Source organism: Takifugu rubripes, chromosome 8 (assembly GCF_901000725.2).
Source record: "Takifugu rubripes chromosome 8, fTakRub1.2, whole genome shotgun sequence".
Taxonomy (NCBI): Eukaryota; Metazoa; Chordata; class Actinopteri; order Tetraodontiformes; family Tetraodontidae; genus Takifugu; species Takifugu rubripes.
In genome coordinates this window covers 6,238,001-6,261,926 of record NC_042292.1, presented here as the reverse complement: position 1 = coordinate 6,261,926, position 23,926 = coordinate 6,238,001, and the positions used below count along the sequence as shown (strand labels likewise).

The 23,926-nt window shown below is 43.4% G+C and overlaps 2 protein-coding genes across 2 annotated transcripts; one reads left to right on the top strand and one right to left on the bottom strand.

The window, feature by feature from the left end:
* Nucleotides 1-183: 183 nt before the first annotated feature.
* LOC101071882 (collagen alpha-1(XXVIII) chain-like) lies at nt 184-16,935 on the bottom strand. Its single transcript, XM_029840547.1, has 36 exons — nt 16,723-16,935; nt 16,433-16,581; nt 15,111-15,685; nt 14,354-14,374; nt 14,203-14,265; nt 12,294-12,347; nt 12,151-12,195; nt 12,004-12,030; nt 11,663-11,707; nt 11,513-11,557; nt 11,281-11,334; nt 10,370-10,438; nt 10,213-10,281; nt 9,833-9,901; nt 7,984-8,052; nt 7,400-7,468; nt 6,919-6,987; nt 6,765-6,833; nt 6,618-6,689; nt 6,474-6,542; nt 6,310-6,381; nt 6,142-6,210; nt 5,935-6,003; nt 5,753-5,821; nt 5,430-5,498; nt 5,059-5,127; nt 4,201-4,269; nt 4,043-4,111; nt 3,887-3,967; nt 3,773-3,808; nt 3,535-3,571; nt 2,807-3,364; nt 2,134-2,414; nt 1,842-2,055; nt 1,074-1,268; nt 184-998 (listed from the first exon to the last, which is right to left on the bottom strand). Exons 2-36 carry the CDS (start codon nt 16,572-16,574, stop codon nt 991-993), a joined length of 3,660 nt encoding a protein of 1,219 aa, XP_029696407.1. The 5' UTR covers nt 16,575-16,581; nt 16,723-16,935; the 3' UTR covers nt 184-990.
* Nucleotides 16,936-20,178: 3,243 nt separating this feature from the next.
* atp5f1b (ATP synthase F1 subunit beta) lies at nt 20,179-23,638 on the top strand. Its single transcript, XM_011606225.2, has 10 exons — nt 20,179-20,336; nt 21,154-21,327; nt 21,404-21,578; nt 21,678-21,799; nt 21,903-22,087; nt 22,166-22,324; nt 22,400-22,522; nt 22,602-22,814; nt 22,914-23,115; nt 23,212-23,638. Exons 1-10 carry the CDS (start codon nt 20,234-20,236, stop codon nt 23,307-23,309), a joined length of 1,554 nt encoding a protein of 517 aa, XP_011604527.1. The 5' UTR covers nt 20,179-20,233; the 3' UTR covers nt 23,310-23,638.
* Nucleotides 23,639-23,926: the final 288 nt, after the last annotated feature.

Below are 23,926 nucleotides of genomic sequence, written 5' to 3'. Positions count from 1 at the left end.
TGGAATGAATTATCAAACTCTCAAACACAGCAACATCCTCCAGTTAGAGTTGTTCATGTCACCAGTGTTATTTAAGCTACTACTGAATTATTGAATACAAAACTTACAAAACTATAGTTTACTGGCACATTTTGAATGGCTATAGTTCATGCTATATTTTCCACAGTGATTTCAAAAGACACCTTTCCAGTTCTCCTTCTTCTCACCAGATCTTTACCATTTAATATCATTTACCCAATGTTATAGTTTAAATCAGATTTATTACAAAATATCTGACATCAAAAGGAAAAAAATCTCCCCAAAAACATAAACAGATACAGTATGGCTTGATGCCCCCAGGACATTTTGGGAAGAAGATTAGGTGTCTGGTTGCTGAACAATGGCGATAAATTATGTTCTTTTACATACCAGTAGGGGTCAGTGTGTGGTTATGTGTCAGTTTTGACATTTCTATTGAAACAATGACGTTAATGACAAAAAAAGACAACAAAAAACATCATATTTGGACTCAGGGAGGAAAAAAGTGATTTAGAAATGCATCAGAATATGCCACAAACGTATCTATGTACCATTCTTTGATATAAACCAAGCATGATATTAGCTAAATGATTTAACTGCTGACAAACCTTATTTGTGCTCTCTTCCTGTGTGTTACTGGCTCCAGTGATAATGACCCTTTTGGGTCGGCAAATAATGTCTCCTGTGTGTTGTTGAGAAACTGGCTGATGGCTGCACTTTTGATGTTTACAAGGCACTACAGTTTTTACTGGACATCCAAAGGAAAGAAAATAAAAATGAAGGTATTTCTCAAAGCAACAGGCCTGACATCATGTTACAATAAACCTTACAGGAGGAAGCACAAAATCAGTCAGTGAACTATGTACATGTTTACATCCACACACGGGTGTGTGAGGCAGAAAATTAATGTGAAACTTTCCTGGAAAAATGGCTGATATTAGCTGCCCATCCTCCTCCAGCAGATGCTTTCTTTCAAACCCCTAGAATAAAAAGCAAATGATGAAGTGAATTCAACAGCATTTTTGAGATTTCAGCACTGAATACTGAGAGTGTACCTGCTGAAATGCGCTTCACACACGTTCTCTTACACTCCTCCTCCGTGTTAAAGCGGTTTTTGTTGCCTTCGCAGCCTCCGTACCAGAATTTCGCACAGGCATTTGCCTGCCTGTCATAGTACCAGTGGATTTCATAGTTCCGACATGGGCCCAGGTCAAAAGGTAAACCACAAAGAGGGTCTGCTGCCACTGGCTCTGGGGGGGGAAAGATGTCAGATGATGAAAGGAAATAAAGTCAGATAACAAAGAAATGCAGAAACTGCGATCAACCTTTGACAGTGCTAATCCCACCTCAGAGTGTCTGAGCTTCACAGGAATCAGATTCTACAAACACATCCATGCTGCATCAAAAATAATTGGCCCTCCTGCTTCACACGTACATGACCTCATTGCTGTGCCTGTCAATCCTAACGCACCTACTGCAACACCAGAGTAAGGACCTTACCGCCAAGTCCGCCTGCTTAAAATCATCAGATTTATCATCTTGAAAAGAGAAAAATTACTAAAATCATTGTGCAATCATAAAATAAAAAAATGAATCATGACATGCCTTGAAAACACACAACTTGGTCTACTTAAGTCGTGGTCTGTGGTACACCATGGGTTTTAACCATAAATAACCTCACTTATTTAACTTGACTTTCTAGTGATGACAGTGGTTTCGGTAATTGTCGTGTTGTGGACGCCTGCTGTCTGTGATATAAATACTCCCATTATAGCTGCGTGTGTCTGCACGTGTCGACTCCAACACTGTCAGTATTCAGGTACCTTTGGGAAGAACAGGCCGCGGTTTCGATACATGCTGCACAGATACGCCTGCAGATGATGGGCTTTTATCTTTAGAGGAGGATGAAGATGATGAGGAGGGGTCTTCTGTTGCTGAAGAGTGATCTGGTTTGGTGTCGGAGGTGTGGCGATTAAATGTGTCACCACGCTCTGTCCCCCAGTTTGTGGTCTCGGTGTAAACACGCTGCCCTCCCTCCTACAAGAAAACCAATCATTTCATCTCTTCAGATTGAGGGTTTACTTTTAAAATATTGTGAAATAGCAGGTTTTCTACGTGTGCGGTGCTGGAGCCTTTGCTGTGCAGAATCGTCTCTATCTGGCCTCTGTTGCTGTGACTGCTGGAGCCAGAATTAATGCTGATCTGACCATCACCCGAGATGTGCTGCTCAGTCACAGGGCGGTATCCATATCCACCAATGGCGTAGTTGCCATTTCTGTTGCCGTTGCTGTTGTAGCCGTTGTTTCCATAGCTGTTGTGGCCATTGGCTACCCGGTTATATATCAGGGCACCGTTCTCATCCTCACAGAACTGGCTGACCAGCTTGGACTCCAGAGCTGAGACAGCATAGAAAAGAATGAACAACTTGCTTTCGGAGTCTGTTCTCCTTCACACAGATATTTTTACTCATCCTTTCGAACAGATTAAACACCCGTGAAAATGTGTGAGATGCAAATTATTTTAGATTGTTTAATGATTGTATTCACTGGGTTTAGCACATTCAAACAGTCAATAGGGGAAAAGTGTGCTTGTTCGCAGTAGCAGTTTAGCATTCCTCTACTATCAGCTAAAAGCTGCTGCAACAGACTATAGCATCATTTAACTAAAAATTGATGTATATTCTTTGCCTAACACATACTATGCTAACTATTAACATTAACCTGTCAGTACTGGCTGTGTTTTGTCAAATAAGCAAAGAAAAAGACTCATGCAGCTCTGTGTCTCCAACCTGGCAGCGTGTTGAAGTCATCGATCAGGAACATGTGTTCCTCATCTGGGTCAGAGGCGATCAGATTCAGCTCTCTCATGAACTCAGCCTGTGTAGCATCCGAGGTGTTCACGATTCCCAGGGCGAACATTTCGATGTTGGCTGCGTGAGCCTCTCTCACAGCTATGTCGAGCTTCACTGGCTCTCGCTTGTCCGTCTGGCCGTCTGTGATCACGATGGCCACCTTGCTAACTCCCAGACGTGCGCTGTAGAAAGCCTCCTGGGTGGCTTTCCGGATGGCAGTGCCAGTATAGGTTCCCTCTCCCATGTAGGGGATGCTCCTGATAGCCTGCTTGATGTCCTGCTTGTTGGAATAGCGGGCCAAGTTGAAGACGAGCTTCACTTCAAGGCTGTATAACACCAAACCAATCCTGGTGGCGTTGCGTCCCACAGTGACCCGGTCCACTAGAGCGTTAACAAAGTCCTTGATGATCTCATAGTTTTCCGGTCCCACACTCTCCGAGCTGTCAATGACAAACACCAGCTCCATTGGCCTCTCTTTGCACTTGATCCCACATCCTGGAATCACAATACATCAATACATTAGATCATTCCGGAAATGTCTGTTTGATGAGTTCCACTTTGTGGAATATGAGCCTGATGATTCACAGATAAGAGCGAAAACTGACATCACAGTTTAATTTTCAGATTAAGACAATAAAGTGGAATAAGATCAGAGCAGGCATTACCACAGATCTCTTTGATCATTCGAATGATGTCCTCTCTCTGGAAAAAAATACACCAAAACCCATAAGCACAGGGAAAAAAACTCATGAGCAAAACACAAGTTCAAATATCAGAATCAGTGTTTGCATCTTTTCTGTTTTAATATCCCTGTGGCTTCAGGCATGTGTTTGTGTGTGTGTTAATTTTTTATAACCAAACTGAATTCTACATCTTTCAGCACTTCGGAGAGAGAAAACTCACTGTGATGCCTGCTTCACCTTTGACACCAGGTCGACCCTAATACATTAGAGTGATTATTTAACCAGAGATGAAATGATGAAATGAGTTTAATTTTGGTGACACTGATGGACTCACAGGCTGTCCTGGACTTCCGGGGTCTCCCATACCTCCTTTGAAGCCTTTAATCCCCCTCTCCCCTGCCAACCCACGATCACCCTGCCACACAGCAAATATGTGTGCATATCAATACATAAAAACAAAAACAGTGTCTGAAACCCTGTGCTGACTCACTTTAGGTCCAGGAAAACCTTCTCCAGGTAATCCTCGTGGCCCCAGAACCCCCTGTGGTCCTTGTTCACCCTGAAACAAACGCATGCAATAGATGTCCTGTGTGTCCACAAAGGGTAAAAGATGGTTATTGCCTATTAGGGAAAAGAAATGGGGCATACCTTTGATCCCTGAAGTCCTTTTCCTGGTGGCCCCACTGGCCCCGGAGGACCAGGCCTGCCGGTAATACCCTGCGGAGTGCACGCACGCACACACGCGCACACACATCACACTGGAATAAACTGTGTCTTGACATCATGTTTGTTGTGCTTGATTTACTAGCATTAGCAGTCTTTACTTAATGTCAGATTTCTGTGTGTCTGTCTGTGTTTGTGTGTGTGTGTGTGTGTGTGTGTGTGTGTGTGTGTGTGTGTGCTGCTGCTGATGATGATTATGTTTTAGGACAGTGAGTTCTGAATGTCTGCCAGCAATTTCCTCTTAACATAGATGGAGTTTGAATTCTGTAAACCTGGTCCATGTCCTCATTTTCTCTCAGCTGGCAGCGTCTCTTACATCTCACCTGTTGCCGTGCAACTGTGGCGACACCTCAACTCGATGAACTCTAATCTGAAGGCTTCTAGGAATCTGGATGTCATTTTAGACGACATGTGGGTCTTTGGTTCAGCTTGTTAGGCCGATTGCTTCTCATCAGACACAAATGTCCGCTGAGATTCCCACCTTCTGCCAGCGCATCAGTGCGCTGCCAGGAAAATCGTGACAAATCGAAGTGTAAATAGAGACAGCGGGGCGTCTGTGGCAGGGACCGTAAATAGATTGTCTCTCTCTTAAACAAGCCGAACAAGTCTTACTAAAAAAGTTGCATTTGGATTCAAGTCACTCCATTTTAGGATGTTCTGAGCAATCTGTGGGTCGTTCAGACGCAGCACGTATAAACATTGAGCCCAATAAATGGGTGACAGTGTATTTAGGTGTTTGACTTCAAAGTGCTGTGATTTGTCTAGGTGAATGGTGCCAAATACCAGTGGTCCTTGTAAGCCTTCACCTGGAGGTCCTGGTAGACCAGGCAATCCCCGAGACCCGACATCCCCCTGCAACCAAGGAAAAAAAGATTGTGAGCTGACAGCGTTTCCAATCAGTCAATTTACTGGATGGCTTGTCCTCCAAATACAGTTGTTTTCTGTTGTCAGTTTCCTCAAACAACGGAATAAATGTTTCACCACAAAGTGATACTTGGTTTGGTGCCTGCATGCAAGATGTTGTGCGATTTCTGGATGATTACACTAAACAATCCAGATCAAATTAGGACAGTTTGGTAGTAAATATTTGCACCATCAAACGTTACATTTTATCCCACATTTGTACAGTTAAAGACTGAGAGCTTGATTCTCACTTTTGGCCCAGGAAATCCCACACCCTCAAGGCCGGGTTCTCCTGGAAGTCCCGGCAGACCAGGAGGACCCTAAAGAGGTCAAGACAAGGAAGAATTACGCTGTTTAATGTTTAAAATCAATAAAGAAAGCATTCAACAGGTGAAATATCTGTACAGAATTAGAGGGATTTACAAGGCCAGACCAAGAAATTGCTTTCCTCCTCATTGGAAGAGTTTCAGTTTTTGAAGACATAGGCTTTGATGATAAATATAAAAATGGCTTAATGTGCAAATGTGTACAGTATATTGAGGCACATGTGTCACTGTCTACATCTCTTCCTCACCATGGGGCCAAGGAAGCCGTCACCTTTCAGACCTGCCGGACCTGCGGGGCCTGATTCTCCACGATCACCCTGCAAACAAGCAAGTTGATCATTGGAACTAAAAACAGAAACATCATGGCACTGATCTTCAGGGAAATATCTGAGAGATTTGGGCCAGAAATAAAAAAAAGGGCACCACACACCTTTGGGCCAGGAAGTCCATAGCCAGTCTCACCGACTGGACCAGGAAGACCAGATGGGCCAACATCACCCTTGAATATGTAAACAAGTTTTTATCACATCTACAACTGAAAATGTCTTCTCTTGAGAAAAAAGGATTCCCATCGCAGACCACCCAGTCAGTTTATCCTGCCTAAACTTTAGAATGTGGAATGAACAGGACCGGTTACCTTGGGTCCTGCGATGAAGCGGCCTGGTGGTCCAGGTGAACCAACCCTGCCTGGTGCTCCTGGTTCACCCTGATGACAATGGGAGTAAAAAAATCCAGTTTTTTATTTAAGCTCCTTTATTATTCTCAATGCAAAAACACTCAGTAAACTACAGTTGAATGACTCCACCTTTGGTCCGGATGGGCCAGTAATACCAATTGGACCAGTCAGGCCTCGTATTCCTCTTTGTCCTTGGTCACCCTGAAGGATCACATACAGTCAGCAGTAATCACCTCAGACACAGTTCAACCCCTCCAGTTTTTATCCGTACCAGGATGCAGCTTTTTATTTACCTTTTCACCCTGGATACCAATTCCAGGGACCCCCTCCAACCCCCTGGGACCTGAAGAGCCTGTTTCGCCCTAAAGAGCCAAACATCCACATCCACATTATTACATTTAGCAGCAGCATATTGGAGTGAGTGGTCTTGAACGCACCTTTTGCCCAGGAGCTCCGTCCTCACCAGGCAGGCCCGGCAGACCGGACATTCCCGTTGCTCCAGGATCGCCCTGAGGACAGATCCAAGGCTCTGTGACATTTGTAAAATCTGAACACTCTTAGTGCTGTTGTGAGCTATGACTTACTTTAGGTCCAGGATCTCCGGCCCCCCTCTCTCCTGTGGCTCCAGTCTCTCCTGGCAAACCTTGGTCTCCCTGAAAAATAAAACAGCATGAATTCATCAGGACACTCATGTTGATTGTTTGTCATTTGTCAGCACTTGTGAGTGGATGCAGAAACCTTGGGTCCAGGCAGCCCCTCTCCTGGTTGGCCCCTGCTCCCCGGTGGCCCCCTGGGTCCTACTATGCCCTGCAAAAACAGGCGGTTTCACTATAAAATAAATAACTAGTTATCGATGAAAAGTCTGTGTGCTTGTGGGATTTTTCTTTCTTCTGTAAACAATGGAACACCAGCAATAACCACTGAAACTCTCAAACACGCCCAATTACAACATTAGGAGATGGGTTCTGTTGTTGACCTACAGCAATTCTACTCTTCTACTCTAACATTAGCACAAAATATAGAGTTGAGGGAGATGGAAATTTAGTACAAACTTAGGCATTAACTCATTAAAGGCATCAGGTGGATATTTACTCATTTTCAAAGCTGAGAATGTGCAGTTGTTATGGAATCTTCCTGCTTGTCTCTTTATATTTTAATGAGTTGACAGGTGTACAGCAGAGGATTCTGGACCTTTAAGTCATTCTATTAAAGCACTTGCCTTCTCGCCCTGAATGCCTGCTCCTGGGAGGCCAGTGGGACCTGGAAAACCTGGAGGGCCAAAATCCCCCTGCAGGAAAAGAGAAGGTCATGACAACAAGCATCATAAATGATCACTGACAGCAGATGAAGCATCACAAATGAGTCTGTTTTTTAATCTCTTGCATGTAACATTTACTTTAGAGACAAATGTTTAATAGGCCACGGTGGCGGAAAAGTATATTTTGTAGGCATATTTTGAAATGTGAAATATCCCAAGTTTTGGAACCTCCTGTAATATCTGAGAACTGGCAGACTAGAAATGGTTGCAGATTAATCTGCAGGCAGCTGCAGGAAGATGAAGTGCCAGTGCAGAACTAACATTCCTCCATTCTTCATTTTAAAACTGTATCTGCTCTCCTCCTACAATATCCAAGGTCTAACCTTGACTCATCAGCTGCAGACTGCAACCTCCTATAAAATACTACACTGAATGCCTTCAGTGGAAGCGCCTGGCCTTTCCTCACAGCAGCACTGAGGCTTTATCTTCATGTCTACATTTAAACATTTGCACCAACCCTTTTATCCATAACCTCTGCACTCTACCTTGTCTCCTTTGATTCCAATACCTGGCTGTCCTCTGGCCCCACGCGGCCCGTCTAAACCTCGTTCTCCCTGAAAAGATGGACAAAAAATATTACGTTTTGTGTGCTGACATGGGGGATGGGAGGAAAAAAAATGAAGTTAAAAACAATAAGGTAATACATTTTATAACATTCTTCCACTGTATGGAAAAAGTAATGATTTATATTTGGATTCTACTATCGTTTACATTCTGCTCAATAGTGAGCAGCAGTTGGCACTGTAGTGAATAATAATAAGAATGATAAATCAATTCTGTGACTGCTGAAGCATACAGGAGCGTGTGGGAAACTTTACCTCAGCATAATGCCTCAACTCACAGGGACCCGCAATTTGGCAGGTAACTTAATTTTTTAAATTTGGAAACACAACCACTATCACCAGCACCCAGAGCCCAGAAAACCAGTTTATGCTTCATGATAGTGCAAAGAATAAGCTGGTTGATGTATGACATGTTTTCCAAAACGATGTTTCTCACAATCTTCTAATACTTTTATGATATATTAATCTGGTGCTTTCAAAAATCAGCTAATCACCTCAGATGATTATTTTTTGTGTCACACTTGCAGGTTAAATCACACCACCTGCTCTGTGGTCTTTAGAGGGACACCCACTCATCCCTGGCTGAGGTGAAAGCCTGAAGCATGTTCATAGTTACATACTTGGTGTGTCAGAAAACAGGAAAAAGCACCAGTTATCACCCCAACAGTTTGGGTCACTACTGGAAGGGCAAGGGTCTGCACTCCATCACTACTGAGCAAAAGAACAATGGAACGGAGTGCAGCACAGCTCCCTCGTTTCTGGTGTCAAGCGAGGGGCAACACCAGATAGTGCCCCGCTATGATTTGCATTCCCCTCGGTGATCTCTCAGTCTTGGCACCAACGCCGAGGTGATAATGATATGGGGGGAAAAAAGGTAATGTTGCTGCTTCTGTGAATCACAAGCATGTCCAGACCCGTCAGGTGAGGAACGCATAAGAACACGAACACCATCTGCAAGTTTGTGGTCAAATCTAGCAAGGAAAACGAAAAGTAGCACCCCCTGAGGCCAATCTCCGTTGCTGGAAAATACACCTCCTCTTGTTCTGGAGTTAAAAGAGGTAGCTGTTATCTCAGAATGTGGATGAGGTAATAAATCAGACGACCCAGGAAGAGTGTGATCCTCAGATAAATTATGGTGACGACACCGCTACCTGTTGGGATTTATCAAAGCAACAAAAACTGCAATTTGCAAGGAGGCCATGAAGCCACAATAACACCAAGTGCATGGGTGCTGATGTGGAGAAGCCCCAGTTCCCTCCTGTCAGCAGCTCTTTCTCCAGCACACACCTCACATCTGGCCGCAGAACCTCTGTGTGGAGGAGAAATGAATGAACCTCTTTGCAGGCATATGCCTACAGCGTGGATGTGTTTTTCTACATGTGTCTATACTTCCGAAGCAGGGACAGATGCCAGGACACATTCATTTCCCCCTTCCTCTGTGAATCACTTACTCCGTCATACTCCTGCCTGTTTTCCTGCTTTATCTCTGCAGCCTCGTGTCTGCTATCGAGCACAATCAGTGGGCCCGATCACATTATGACGGAAAAAGAGCCATGCTGAAATGCTGCATGCAGTTTTATTGCACCTATGCTTTGCCTTATCGTGTGTCTGTAAAGCATATATGTTGTCCATTTCCTGTCATTATGTTTGAAGTCCAGAGTCGGTTTAAGTACAGGTCAGTAGACAGACATCTGGTTAATTTATAGATTTCAGCCAGTTCAGGTAAACATGTTTACCTACAGAGGTGCAGACATAAAAACATCTAACTCACCTTTGGTCCTGGCAGACCTTCTCCCATTTGTCCTCTCTCTCCTTGGATACCCTGTGGCCCCTGAGGTCCCTGAATATAATCAAATGAATGAAAACTCTATCTAAAAGGAAAAGCAACTCCTCTAAACCAAACCCTTTTGACAGCCGTTAAAGCTTAGCAGGCCTGCCGAGGCCGATCAGATTGGCTTGGCCTCAGTAAGGTTCTGGCGCAAGCGCTCTTCATTATGTTGGACCGATTTATTTAGTAGTTTAAAAACTCTATTACAAGCAGACATCCATAATCTAGAAACAAAACTGTAAGGTGTTAAGTAAAAGCTAAATGCAAAGTTCAACATGGGCTACATTCTTCTGATCTCATCAGTTGTGCGTGATGTTTCTTACTGGAGGTCCTGGCTCGCCAATTCCCTGAGGGCCCGGCGGCCCCAGCTGCCCCTGAATGCCAACATTACCCTGTCGAATGGGACAGAGGAATGAGTTCAGGGACAAGGTGATGCACATATATTTTGGTGACTTCTCTTTCCATGGTGACAAGCGCTACCTTGGGCCCTGGAAGGCCAATTCCTGTTTCTCCTTGAATTCCAGGTGGCCCAGGAAGTCCCCTTTCTCCCTATAAAACAAACACACCGAGTTTAAACCATCTGTTTTACTGCAGACATCAGTATATGCTGCATATGTCTCCCAATGAACTTTATGGTGGAGTCCCTCCCAGATCACATTTAAACACGTGTTTTCACAATATGTATTATTTAACTACTATTTAAAGTGTTCGTAAATACACACTATGGGATACCTGCATGCCCTCAGTCAGGATTTTATTAGTAAAAAAGCAATTATTCTCTTGGAGGCTGTAAATCACTTTCATATTTTTCAGCAGCAGGGGATGGTAAAGGCATGAGGAGGGCGTGAAAAATTTCCAAGGTACATACCGGCACCCCCCCACCATCCCTTCTTTCTTGCCCATACAGGCAGGTTGGAGCAAAGTCTGAAGCCAGACATTAGTCTGCTATTCAGGTGATGTGGTGCGACAGCCAGACAATCAACAAGAACATTCTTCCAGAATAAGTAAAATAATTAAGGAGGGAGCCCCTGATGAGGAGCGAGAGCTTGTGGCTGAATTAGGAGCTGTTTAATGCAGAAAAGGAAAAACAGGCTGACGATAGCGTGATCTCTGTCACCTCATGCGTTTGTGCTGCTTGTTATACCCTTATTGCTTTTATGGTTGAATCTTATATACATTATAGGTGTTTTGATAGATCTGAAAAGATGGATATAAAATAAACTTTATCTAAACGAAATACAACTTAAATTGACTGATTTCTTTAATGCACACATCTGTCTTTGGAGAAAAAGACTACAAAATGAATTCCAATATATGTATCCACAAAAACAGGGACCATAGTGAAGAGCCTGAGTTGATGTAGGACAGAGAAAGAAAAGAACTATACGTACCTTTCTACCCATTGGACCCTCAGGTCCGATATCACCAGCTGGGCCAGGTAAACCCTGAATTTTAAATGAGTGTCACATGTGTGCAAAACAGCGTTATTGATGGAGAAACACATGGAAAACAAAGCTGGACCTTCAGAGACGCATAAAAAGTGCTCTCTTTTAAATATACATTAATCATTAAACTGTTTTGTACCATTTGTGTCTGAGTGGCAACAAAGGAGTGGGAGTTTACCTGAAGTCCACGATTTCCGCTTGGACCAAAAGGACCTTCAGGGCCCTAAAATGCAAATAAAATTCTTCTTCATCTAATAGAGAGTACATTTTATTGTCAGGGAAAACACAACTGTTTCAAGTCTGTAAAATACTTGAAATAGCAACTTACTCTGTCTCCTTTAATTCCAGGTGTTCCACACTCCCCTCTCTCTCCCTGTAAGAGAACAAAGCATCCGTGCGACCTTACCATGTCATTAATCTTTAGAATTGCGCAGTTAAAATGATCATCCCCTTCCTGAGGAACAGATTTTCTTGGAACAGACTCAGAAAAAGAAATTTTCATGAAATCTCAAAAGAAAAGTTGACACAAACTGCTGAAACACGTGCACCAATTTGCTCAGCATGTTCCATTTCCAGGACAGTCTAACCCTCGTGCACATACGTCTGATTTTGAGAGATGTGAAAAGGTTTTGGCAAACAGGAGGAACATTAATAAAATATAAACACTACCTTCTCTCCGTTGTATCCCGATTTCCCCTGAGTGAACGAAAGACTTGTTAATGCAGGAGGCACCTCAAGATATTAACAAGGTTTGATTCTTTTCCAGTCATGCTTGTCAGGTTTGACCTCGGCCAACCTCAGAGGCCCTCAGCTCACCTCTGCTCCATCACGACCTGGTTGGCCGCTCACTCCCACTTCGCCCTATGAAAACAATATGGATAGATATATTTCTTGTCAGCAAAAGCCACTTTAAATTTGAATGGTAGAATTTGGAGTTAGGAGGTTTCAGCAGAAATCACCTTCTGTCCTTTCAGACCGGGGCTTCCATCTTCTCCCGCTCGCCCCTTCTTGCCCTGTAGAAAAGTCAAAGACACCACATTAGGTAGGAAAAGAGAGTGAGGAGACAGTGAGTCTTTTCTCCTGAGCTTTAGGGAAAGGCTTTGTGAGATTAATGGATCGTCTGCACAAAATCATTGATGCATGCAACAAGTTGAGCTACAGAAAAGCCAGCAGGGCTCAACAACATGCAGCAGGATGCTAACAGATACTGTATTGAACATGTCCTGCTCTCACAAGATGTGCAAGTCTAACTAAAACAATGAGAACTTGCATACTTCAAATAAATCAATGACAGGATTTTAAACTAAAATTAGCTCAGATTTGTTGTGACGAAATCAAATGATTCACAATTCCAACAATAACTAAAAATAGAAATGAATAAACTTTCTACAAATCCAATATGCCGCCACTTAAGTATAATGATGAACACTTTTGTAGAGAAAACTGATCAGAAGAAGACAGAAAAGAAGAGACAGATTTAACTGCAGGTATTTGTTCTCATTAATGTGTGGCTATAAGTTAAAGCGGCACAGAAAAAAGGAAGCTGTCTGACAAAACAAAATGGTAATTAATTGGTCTTTGATATGATAATACCCTGATTTCATGACCTTCAAACAGAGAGGGTTAACTGTTTCCCATGTTTATTATGCTAAGCTAATTGTCTGCTGGCACCAGATCAGAGTCTTATAGATTCACTCACATGAAACGTGTGCTGAAATGTGTTCATTATAGAATGTTTGAGGTACTGGGAGGCAGATTTAGTTAGCTCAGGATATGCCGTTTAACCTCTTTCCAGTTATTTAACAACATAAATATGTGCTGTGCAGGAAAAAAGTGGGATCGATGTATTGACCCAACAGACAACCAAAGAATGAGCACAGTTTTAATCATAAAGGTTACTCTTTGAAGTGCCGCTAGAGCAATTGTTCTTTCAATCTTTGCAGTACGTCATGCTAAGATAAGCTAGTCGACTGATCGTCCACAGATGTGAGATTGGTATCAATCACCTCATCCAAGTCTTTAAAAAGGCGAAAATATCCCCTCTTTTTTATTGTTCTTATTCCACCATGTGGGAGGAACTCTCAGATGTTCAGCAGCTGGAAATTAACAGTGCAGCTGGACATTTAGGATTTATTTTTAATCCTTGAGAATCTACACAGACAATCCTTGCCAGTAAAACTTCCATCAATATGTTCTGCAAAGCCATCGTACAAGTTTGCAATGACCTGCGTAGCCTCAAGAAAGCTCTGTGTTTGAATTCTTAATGTAAGTCATTGGGGATTTTAAGTCAAATCATCTCTGTGTGTGTGAGGGCTTCAATGAACATTCCTGCTCTGTTTTTAATGCAAGTGCTTTCAAAATGTGCATGTTTATATCTTTCAAGTATTTCCCCATCTGTTTGTCCCTGCCTGCTCTCAACACTCTGTGCCTGCCACTTGTTATGTGAAACAGCTTTTGTTCATAGCATTTGGTTTAACGGGGTAATTACTCACTTTTCATCCTGTAGGAAATACATCAAAGCCAAGGTGTTTTGTCTAATTGTGCCTGTCTTTTTCCATGTAAGAAAAGCAGCATTCCGATCATGATACTGTCAAAAACACAAGATCTTATCCACTCATGTGGCTCTACTAACTTTTTAGGCCTGTTTTCTGTTGACTTATTGAGGGATCTAAGGGTCTCACTCTCTTTATTCTTGCTGCTGCAGGGAAACAACAGTAAAACCACACAATTGCCCCCACAGCCACTTAACTCCTAACCACTATTCTACAGATGACTGGAGATTAAAAGGATGTAACCATGCTAGTATTGCTGAAAGGACATTTAGCATAGAAAAAGAATAATTCTATAGTTCAACATTGGAATACTTACAGGAGGCCCAATAGGGCCCTTTTCTCCTTTATCACAACCACATTTGGTCTGGGCCAAAGGACACTTCAAAGACAGAAAGAGTCAAAGTGAGATGACAACAAAAGGGGCATGAGTCAAAAAATATGGAAAAAAGAGTAGTTTGGAGACTCACCCCTTCATCCGCCGCTGCTGTCTGTGGAAGAGGAGGCACAAGAATATCAGAATGTCGGCAAATTTATTTCCTATGCTGCAAATGCCCCACACCCACAGCGAGAACAGAGTCTGAAACACTGGAACCATCCAAAAATACCCGAGTTGTGACACGAGCAGTCTCATATCCCGCTCTTCCCATATGTTAGCACAGTTCCATAAAGTAAAGCACATTCTGTGCAAAATGAGGAATGTTTAGAACTCCACTGATTGCACAGACAAACCTACAGTACAGCTCAGGAAGAGGCTATTTCTGCAGCTGCTTATGACACACACACATGCTGCTTGTACAGGATTAAAAACACAACATGTCCGTGGAGTGCAGGCTGCAGCAGTCCGTCAGTTATAAAATGAAATGTCCCCTTATGGATACGTATCACCTGTGTCAACAGTAGTTCTGGTTGACTGACGTAGCGTGCATGTCTGTTTTTACTGTCTTCCTGCTCTTTCTGTAGCCGATATCTTCCCACTTAAAGACAGTTTTACTGTCTGGTGGTGCGGCTTTTCAAGAAATCTTCAGACATATAAAGTTTCACGTTTTCAGATATCTAAACCTGCTTTCTGGTTTAGAGACGGCAGTGGAGTTGTTGCTATGGCAGCAGTAGCAGGTGTAAGAAGTTGACCAAGGGAAGAAATGATTGTAGCAGGAGGTGTCAAAGACAGCAGCGTTACAGCTCCAGCAGATTTATCATAAATGTGGCTGTTTTTTTTAAACTCACAATCTCCTTGATGACTTTTTCCACGATTCCTTCGTCCTGCAGGTTGTGAAGGTAGTGGGAAGCAGGGGAGCTAGCAATCAGCCGCAGCTGAGCTATATTTCCAGGCTCGTTGGCTTCGGGAGTGATGCCGATGGCGAAGAATCGGACACCTTGGTTTTTGGCGTTAGCAACAGCGGAAAATATATCTGGGTTCCTTGGGTGCGAGACACCATCAAAGAGCAGAATGGCGACCTTGATGCTGCTGAGAGGCGACTCCTCCAGGTAGATACGGGTGAGGTTGGTGATGGCGTAGGTTGTGTAGGTGCCATGGCCAATATAGACCATGGGGGCAATCCGTGCTTTGAAATCATCAGCGCCCTTCCACTGGTTGAAGGTCTGCTCTATGATGACATGGCTGCTGTACTGAAGGAGGGCGGCGCGGGAGACGAGCCCCCGGCCCGTTTGCAGCCGGAGGCCCTGCAGCCGGTCCATCACGTCGGTGGCAAAGCGTTTCTCCTGAGCATGGTTGTCCTTGGCGCTCTCCGAGCTGTCAATCAAAAAGGCCAACTCCAAACTGCAATCTTCTGCCCCAAACACTGGAAGAATTTAACAAAATGAGAAATAAACTACTGTTTGCCTGAAGTTCTCAATGCCGCTACACAAGTAGTAACAGCATTACTAAAACTGGACTGGATCGGGGGGTAAACTGGTGATCATTGCTTCATATTGACGAGCAGCATACAAATAGTAACATTAATCTCCTCCGGTGCGCAGACTTCTGTTAATGTTTAAACTCTGACATTTTCAATTACAGTGGTTTTGGCTTCACAACAAACCTGTGACAAGCCAAACCACCAAGCCAGTAGCGTTATGGATTCTCACCGTGGGCATGCATTCATTTGTCTTTTTCAATCAAGATAAATAATTCAGCGTTTACCGACTGCCCAGGCTGGCGAAGGTGTGAGATTTTTTTTTCCGATCACTTTAACAAACCTGATGTAGTTCTTCATTTTAGAGGAGATAAACTTAACTCGCTGGGTCAAATCTCAGCAGTGGAAGGATGTCACAGATCTGGCACGGTCTCTAGAAAGAGCTCATTAATCTTTACAGACAGAATGTGCCCGAGGATGCCAGACGCTGTGTGAATTAAATATTCAGGTAACACCACAGGAGTGATGGAGACGGATAGCCGAGGTCCTGTATGATCAATCCAAGAGGACTGCATCCTCCACTACATGTTGAGTTTCATACACTTTCGTGTATAATAGCCAAAGTTATGAAAAATGTCTACAATCTTGCGTATTCTTGCCCACATCTCCGATAATACAACTGTTTCAACTTACATTTGCCATTTTGTGCAATGGCATTGGATGGCAGCTGTCTGTTCCTCTTCCTGATCCTCTCCTCATGTTCTTCTCCAAACTCCTGTGCCCAAAGACCTCGAAGTCCCCACAGAAGCAGGAGCCACTGCAGAGATGGGACCATGGCTTACCTGAGAGAAGAAGGCAGATGGATGAAAAAAAAATCCAGACGGGCCCTCACATTTAAATTTCTAATAAAAAACAAAAAGTCACATTGACAAAACAAGCCTTAACATGATTGTGTTGGCCTGACTGACACGTGCGTGACTTACAGAGTTGCTGACTTATCTCTCTAGAGCTCCAGTGAGTGTGCAGCTCTACAAAACTCCCCAGGCACGTTTAAAAGAGGCTCGTCATTCAGAGATGGCACGGCCCCATGACCTGAGCATCAAAACGAGGGCTGGCATCTGCAAATCAAACATAAATCCATAGTCCAGCTCTCAAGAAAGGACAAGAAATTAGGCCATTCTGAACTCTCAATAAGTGAAGAAAGGCTCAGCCCCTTTTTAAAAATTCACTCCCATTTGGGGCGAACATGGGAGGGGTGACACAACAGCAAGTGCCTTCTCCCACTTTTTGCTACAATGACTGACATTTTAACTCAGGAGGGGATGTTACTTATTGTGCTATTAAGTTTGATCTTTATTTCAATTTCTGCTCAACTAGCAGAAGAAGAACGCTGAAGGTTGCTTATTTACCACGCTGCATAGTCCTGACGGTCCCGTGTGGTCATGGAATATCCTTGAAAACCTGCTACATTCTTTCCTTTTGAACAACTAGAGGCCTCACCCTTGTAGTTATTCAGAAAGAACTTCATACCTGCAGGCGACATAACCCGCAAAATCCGTGCACAATGAATGTCATGTTAAAACACAGAGAAAGCCTTGATTAGTCTTTCCTTCAGCAAACATGGTAAACACTGTTTTCCGGGCTGAAAAACAAATGTCATGTGTAGCATATGGGTAATTTATGTTGTCAAAAGAGCATTAAAATTGGTAATATACATCCAGTAAACACAATCCATTAATAACACTCACTCACTCACACACACACACCCACACCCACGCACGCAGAGTCGGGCCTGAATATGCATGCTTGCATATATATTCACAGAATTCTACAGGCTACTGCATACATTTTTAAAAAGCCTATTTCACATTTAACAGAAAGCACGATAACCTCATCCCTTGTTTAATCACACAATGGACGGAATGTTTAAAACCGGGATACAGCACACTTAAAAAAATGTGATGCGCCTTATAGCGCTAGAAATGAAGCTGGAACTACATATTTTTACGTTCCAGTTACAGAACTGTGCTCCAAATAGGAGCAGTTTGTGGAAACTAAATAGTTGATGCTCATTCCTTGAGTTTATATATAATTAAATATTGTCTTGACAGGAGAAGCACAGGGGACACAGACGCACACACACAAATCACATTAGTAAAATACAGGACACGGCACCTCTACTTCCTGTTTAATTTACTGAGAAAATAGTGTGTGCTGTGGGTGAATAAAGCAAGATTGACACTTTATTTTGGGACATAGTAGAAAGCCACCACTTACGCCTGTGGTGCATCATTGCTGTGACTTTTGCTTGAACAGTCCTTCTACATGAAACTGTGACTTCCCCTGAAGGTGTGATCCTCTTCAGGTGTTTGCTGATGAGCTGAATCTACCAGTGCTAGATTGAATTGTACATTCAATGGCTGCTTGACCTGCAGAGGTCAGCTTTGTAGTGAGCAACACAAAATGTCAGGAGATCTCTGACATGATTAGGCTTTGCCCTCTGAGGACGTCACCTATAAGTGGATGCAAACATCAATTTTGAATTCAGGTTGAGTGCTGCATTTGTCTCAACCATCATGACCTCAGTTTCTTCACCTTTTGGGTGTCTTGAATAAAAACAAGTCTCACACTGAGCATGCTGCAAATATTCACCTGTCAAAATATGTGATTAGTGGGATTATGCACAGGCGTGCCATTTATTTGGAATTGTTAGCATTTGCAAAGGTTACTGTTGTGTTTTCAAGCACAGCGAAGGTTCAAAAGATTACTCTGTGATACAGCTCGCCAAGCTTCTCTAATGACAGATGACGCCAGTGGAAAGCTCGCTGGCATCTGCAGCATCGGGTGCTGTTGAGGAACATGTTCCTTCCTGCATCGCCTGGTCTGCTGGAAAGCCTCATCATGAAGTTGCCGAAACAAAAGCCACAACCTCCCAAACACGCAGGAAAAGGCACTAGTCAGGGCTGCCAGGATTTCTGAGCTCGATTTCCTGAAGAAAAAAATCAATAAATGGCATCAAGTGTCTCGAGGTGTTGACAGACTTTGCCAACTCCAACATGTAAGCGTAATAATCCAGTGATAGAGACCTCTACAGCCTACACAAGGGACCCTCAGTTGTCATTCAACAGACTTTACATTTAGATGTGCACGGTAATGCACAATGACTTGGGCTGCATGGATGGGTGGTATGTGACACCAGAAACAATTACAATAGCGGCCATCTAAGAACATATTTCAGCCAAAGGTCAACAGCCTTACATTTAAGTCCTTCCGTTTTATCCAGTTCTACACATTTAATGGTCCGTTTCTTGGGTTATTTCCTTCCTCACACCACTGAATTCCTTCCAGTATTCTGAACAAACCAACAGGCAGGTAAAAACATGACCTCGCTGGCAGACGTAACGATATCACACACCACCGATCTGAACTGAGGCTGAATTACAGCGAAAGACACGCACACAGACCCGCAACAGCTGTCACACGATTTTCTCCTCTGTACAACAGCGCCCTCTAGTGAACTTTATTGTAACTTCTTGCGGCCCAAGTCTTCAAATGATGTACAGTATTTTGATTTTATATATATACTGTGCACTACTAAATGAACTGCAAGTATGATTTTTTTAAAAGTATATACAAGTAGGTTGAATAATCCATATATTTGAACGTGGCGTATGTTTCCAATCACCCGGAGGTGACAGCTTTTAATTGCAAAATTGTGTTCACACACACATCTCAGTTGCTGCCCTGTATCAGGAAAAGAATAGCGTGTGAATGGGGCTATGTAACAACGGTATTATTTTTATGATCAATGTAGCTGTGTTTCCACACATCAACACACAGTCACACACAAAATTATTACAACTTCCTGCTATGCATTTATCAGTTAGCAAGTAGTTTGTTGTGTTGTAACTTAATTGTGATTAATACTGATTTAATGTAGTTGGTTAAAATTTTAATGTAGTTGGTAAAAATTTAGGTAAAATTTAATTTGAAGTATTTGGATACACTGACGTCAACTGACAATGCGTGTAAATGAAGCTATATATTTAGATGCATTATCTGTGTTTATTGAATCTGGAAAAAACTTTTTCTAGCTATTTTTTAGCTGCAGTCTTTGTGAACGTTTTTGTATTTGTTTTCTGTAGACAGTGCAGACAGGGGGAAAAATGTCATGAACAACAATTCTAGCAATGCAATACAAAACTTTTTCCATTCCACCTTAAGTATGAATTAAATGTATTCTAAATATTTTTCTCTGTATACATTTATGAATTGTGGGCAGTATGGTTCAAATGTAACCGTTTGTCGGACATGTCAATGGAGCCACAGATACTTTAAAACAGGCACCGTAGAGGACACAATGTCAAATGAGTACGTTCGGCGCATGCGCAGTACAAACTGTCAACGTCACGCACATGCGCAGTTGGCCTCGCCAGTTATTCATTATAAAGCCGCAAGTTCGTCTGTCTCCTTCCACCTTCAGCCATTTTGACAATGTTGGGAGCTGTGGGACGCTGCTGCACCGGGGCTCTACAGGCTCTGAAGCCTGGGGTTCAGCCCCTGAAGGCCCTTGTCGGATCTCCATCCGTTCTTTCACGTATGTCATGCATGCTTAACTTCGTTATCTGAAATCGTAAGACTGCAGGTGGGATGTCTGTCAGAGGACAGGACCGCTGCTAATGTTAGCTGTTGCTAGCTACACGCTGGCTCAGCCGTGCGCAGTAGAAGGCCTCGCCATTAAAATCGGAAATTCAAACTCGTAGAGTCCTTCTAACGTGTTGCACGAACAGCCGTGTGCATGTTTGCTTGTACTTGACTGATGTTATTACAAAATCAATGGCACGGCTCTATTTTTGACGAGATACAAGCAATGACCTTTGTGTAATGACATGCGGCGGTGTGACAGCGGATGCTACCAAATTAGCTACACAAGCTGCGCTGCCGAAATGTCTGGCTGAAAGATAAGCAAAATGTAACAGTTTGGGAGGAATGGCGATGCATACTGTAAATCGTATTTATAGTACAGAGACATTAAAGCCAGCGTTGTAAATGAAATCCTCTTGCTGTAACCCTGCGATTACCTTTAACGGGCTTAGCAACATTAGCATTTCATTCATCTGTCACTGTCCGCGTTAACCTTAACCACTCTGCGTCTTGTTGGACAGTTTAGCAATTATATCAACTGATTTTCAAGTAATCGTGATTATTGCAAACGTTGAACAATAATTGAAAGTACATGCAGCTTTGTATTTTGGCCTTCAGCTGTTGGTTGACATTGAAACAGTGGTCAGTCGTGCCCTCGGTACTCCCCGTATCCGGTTGTTTTCAGTAAATGGACGTTGAAGGGAGGGAATGAAATGTTTTCTCAACACTATCGCTGCACCTAATGCACAATCGTTTGCATTATTTTACAGGCAGAGACTATGTCGCACCTGCAGCCGCTGCTGCCACCGCCAATGGCCGTATTGTTGCTGTCATCGGTGCCGTCGTCGACGTCCAGTTCGATGAAGGCCTCCCACCCATCCTCAACGCCCTGGAGGTGGCCGGCCGTGATTCTAGGCTGGTTTTGGAGGTGGCTCAGCATCTTGGTGAGACCCTGGAATTATCATATTAAAACAGTTTTAGCCATTTGTGCCTTTACTAACATAACGATCAACTGTGCAGGGGAAAACACTGTGCGCACTATTGCTATGGATGGTACTGAAGGTCTGGTACGTGGGCAGAAGGTTCTGGACACCGGTGCCCCCATCAGAATTCCAGTCGGCCCAGAGACCTTGGGCAGGATTATGAATGTCATCGGTGAGCCCATTGATGAGAGGGGTCCCATCTCCACCAAACAGTAAGTTTTATTTTGGGGTAAAACATTTCTCAAAGATTCTTCAGATGCTTTAAATTGGGTGTGATTTTTATTTATTTTTTTAAAACTTCACTTCACCAGAACTGCCCCAATCCACGCTGAGGCTCCTGAATTCACCGACATGAGCGTTGAGCAGGAGATTCTGGTAACTGGCATTAAAGTGGTGGACCTGCTGGCCCCCTATGCCAAGGGAGGAAAGATCGGTTAGTATCAAAATTTCAGGGATTTGCTTGGTATTTTCGATTCGATTGGATAGTCTGAAACCTGTGGTTTTCTCCATGTAATCCTGCCCTCTTGTTGTCACAGGTCTGTTTGGCGGTGCCGGTGTAGGCAAGACTGTGTTGATTATGGAGCTGATCAACAACGTGGCCAAGGCCCATGGTGGTTACTCCGTGTTTGCCGGTGTGGGGGAGCGTACCCGCGAGGGAAATGACTTGTACCATGAAATGATTGAGTCTGGTGTCATCAACCTGAAGGACACAACCTCCAAGGTGAAATTATTTTCTTTGAAGAAATTTTGGGGGACCTGAGGTTAGCTAACATAGCATGTTGCTGATTGCTGCTGCTAGGTCGCCCTGGTGTACGGACAGATGAACGAGCCCCCCGGTGCCCGTGCCAGAGTGGCTCTGACTGGACTGACTGTGGCAGAGTACTTCCGTGATCAGGAGGGTCAGGATGTGCTGCTCTTCATTGACAACATCTTCAGATTCACACAAGCTGGTTCTGAGGTGCGCATAAGGAGTTTGCCGTTGCCGTTTGAAAGCATATTAGCAGATTTTACTGACCGTGCTGTCGATTCTCAGGTGTCTGCCCTGCTGGGTCGTATCCCCTCTGCTGTGGGTTATCAGCCCACTTTGGCCACTGACATGGGTACCATGCAGGAGAGAATTACCACCACCAAGAAGGGCTCAATCACATCTGTGCAGGTAACTGGCATAAGGAGGAAAATCCCCAGCTCTGTTCAACCCTTAAACTAACTTTGAGGGTCTTGAAACTTTCTTTCAGGCTATTTATGTGCCAGCTGATGACTTGACTGACCCTGCCCCCGCCACCACCTTCGCTCACTTGGACGCTACCACTGTGTTGTCGCGTGCCATCGCTGAGCTGGGTATTTACCCTGCCGTCGACCCTCTGGACTCCACCTCCCGTATCATGGACCCCAACATTGTCGGATCTGAGCATTATGACGTTGCCCGTGGTGTGCAGAAAATCCTTCAGGTTGGAGACTTGTTCCTTTTTCTAGCATTTACCAACCTTTGGATTTTTTTTTTTTTTTTTTTTTTTTTTTAAATAATCTGTTCCTCATCTTATGCACAGGACTACAAGTCCCTGCAGGATATCATTGCCATTCTGGGTATGGATGAGTTGTCTGAGGAGGACAAACTTACTGTGGCCCGTGCTCGCAAGATCCAGCGTTTCCTGTCCCAGCCCTTCCAGGTCGCTGAGGTCTTCACTGGCCATTTGGGTAAACTGGTGCCCCTGAAGGAAACCATCAAGGGCTTCCAGAGCATCCTTGGAGGTAAGTGTGGTGACACTTCTGATCTATGATTTAATAAATGTGGTTACTAAGGCCAATTGCATTGGCTTACCCTCTTTGTTAAATTCCCACCAACAGGCGAGTACGATGCCCTGCCTGAGCAGGCCTTCTACATGGTTGGCCCCATCGAGGAAGTTGTTCAGAAGGCCAAGAAGTTGGCTGAGGAGCAGTCATAAATATCCAAATTGTTTTGAGGAGATGAGAGAACAAAATGATTGGGGTCCAGTGGTTAGGAGCACTTGGTTTGTAAAACATGTCAAAATGCAAATGTACCTGTCTTGTCATCCTGAAAGAAAGTTCTATTTAATGTTTCCAATGAAAGGAATAAAACACTGTCTTTACACAACATCTCGCCATTATTGCTTTTTAGTGGCTGAATAATTGTAGTACAATATCTTGTTTGGGGTCATGAAAGTGCTTGACTCGTGCCACTTACCAAGTGGCGTTCCAGAGTCTTGATGACTTCTAATTGAGTTTGTTATACTGAAATAAAGGGTGGACAAACAGAGAGGTGTTTGAAACTCATTTATATCTACAACAACTAAGAGGCAGTTACTTCATTTCTAGTGTTGTCAGGTTCTACACCAATAACTGCTGAGAGGGAATATTGGCCAGGTATAATAAGCTAAATGTGTCCTTGTATTATGATTTATACTGTAGACCTGTTTTTCCTGAAGTTTTATTTGTTTTTGTTTTTTTAAATCTGGAATGAAAGAAAAGTACACTGACTGGAGGGAAAAGCAAGGTGACATTAAAGGTTCAGGAAAACTAAACACATGCAGCCCCAGCTCAG

Excerpts from the sequence above, each read along its gene's own strand:
- LOC101071882 (XM_029840547.1), bottom strand. The coding sequence starts at position 16,574 with ATGGTCCCATCTCTGCAGTGGCTCCTGCTTCTGTGGGGACTTCGAGGT. Across the intron at positions 12,196-12,293 it reads CCGGTCTGAAAGGACAGAAG|GGCGAAGTGGGAGTGAGCGG; the intron begins GTGATTTCTGCT and ends TTGTTTTCATAG. Across the intron at positions 6,004-6,141 it reads GCTTCATCGCAGGACCCAAG|GGTGATGTTGGCCCATCTGG; the intron begins GTAACCGGTCCT and ends TACATATTCAAG.
- atp5f1b (XM_011606225.2), top strand. The coding sequence starts at position 20,234 with ATGTTGGGAGCTGTGGGACGCTGCTGCACCGGGGCTCTACAGGCTCTG. Across the intron at positions 22,088-22,165 it reads TGAAGGACACAACCTCCAAG|GTCGCCCTGGTGTACGGACA; the intron begins GTGAAATTATTT and ends TGCTGCTGCTAG. Across the intron at positions 22,325-22,399 it reads TCACACAAGCTGGTTCTGAG|GTGTCTGCCCTGCTGGGTCG; the intron begins GTGCGCATAAGG and ends GTCGATTCTCAG.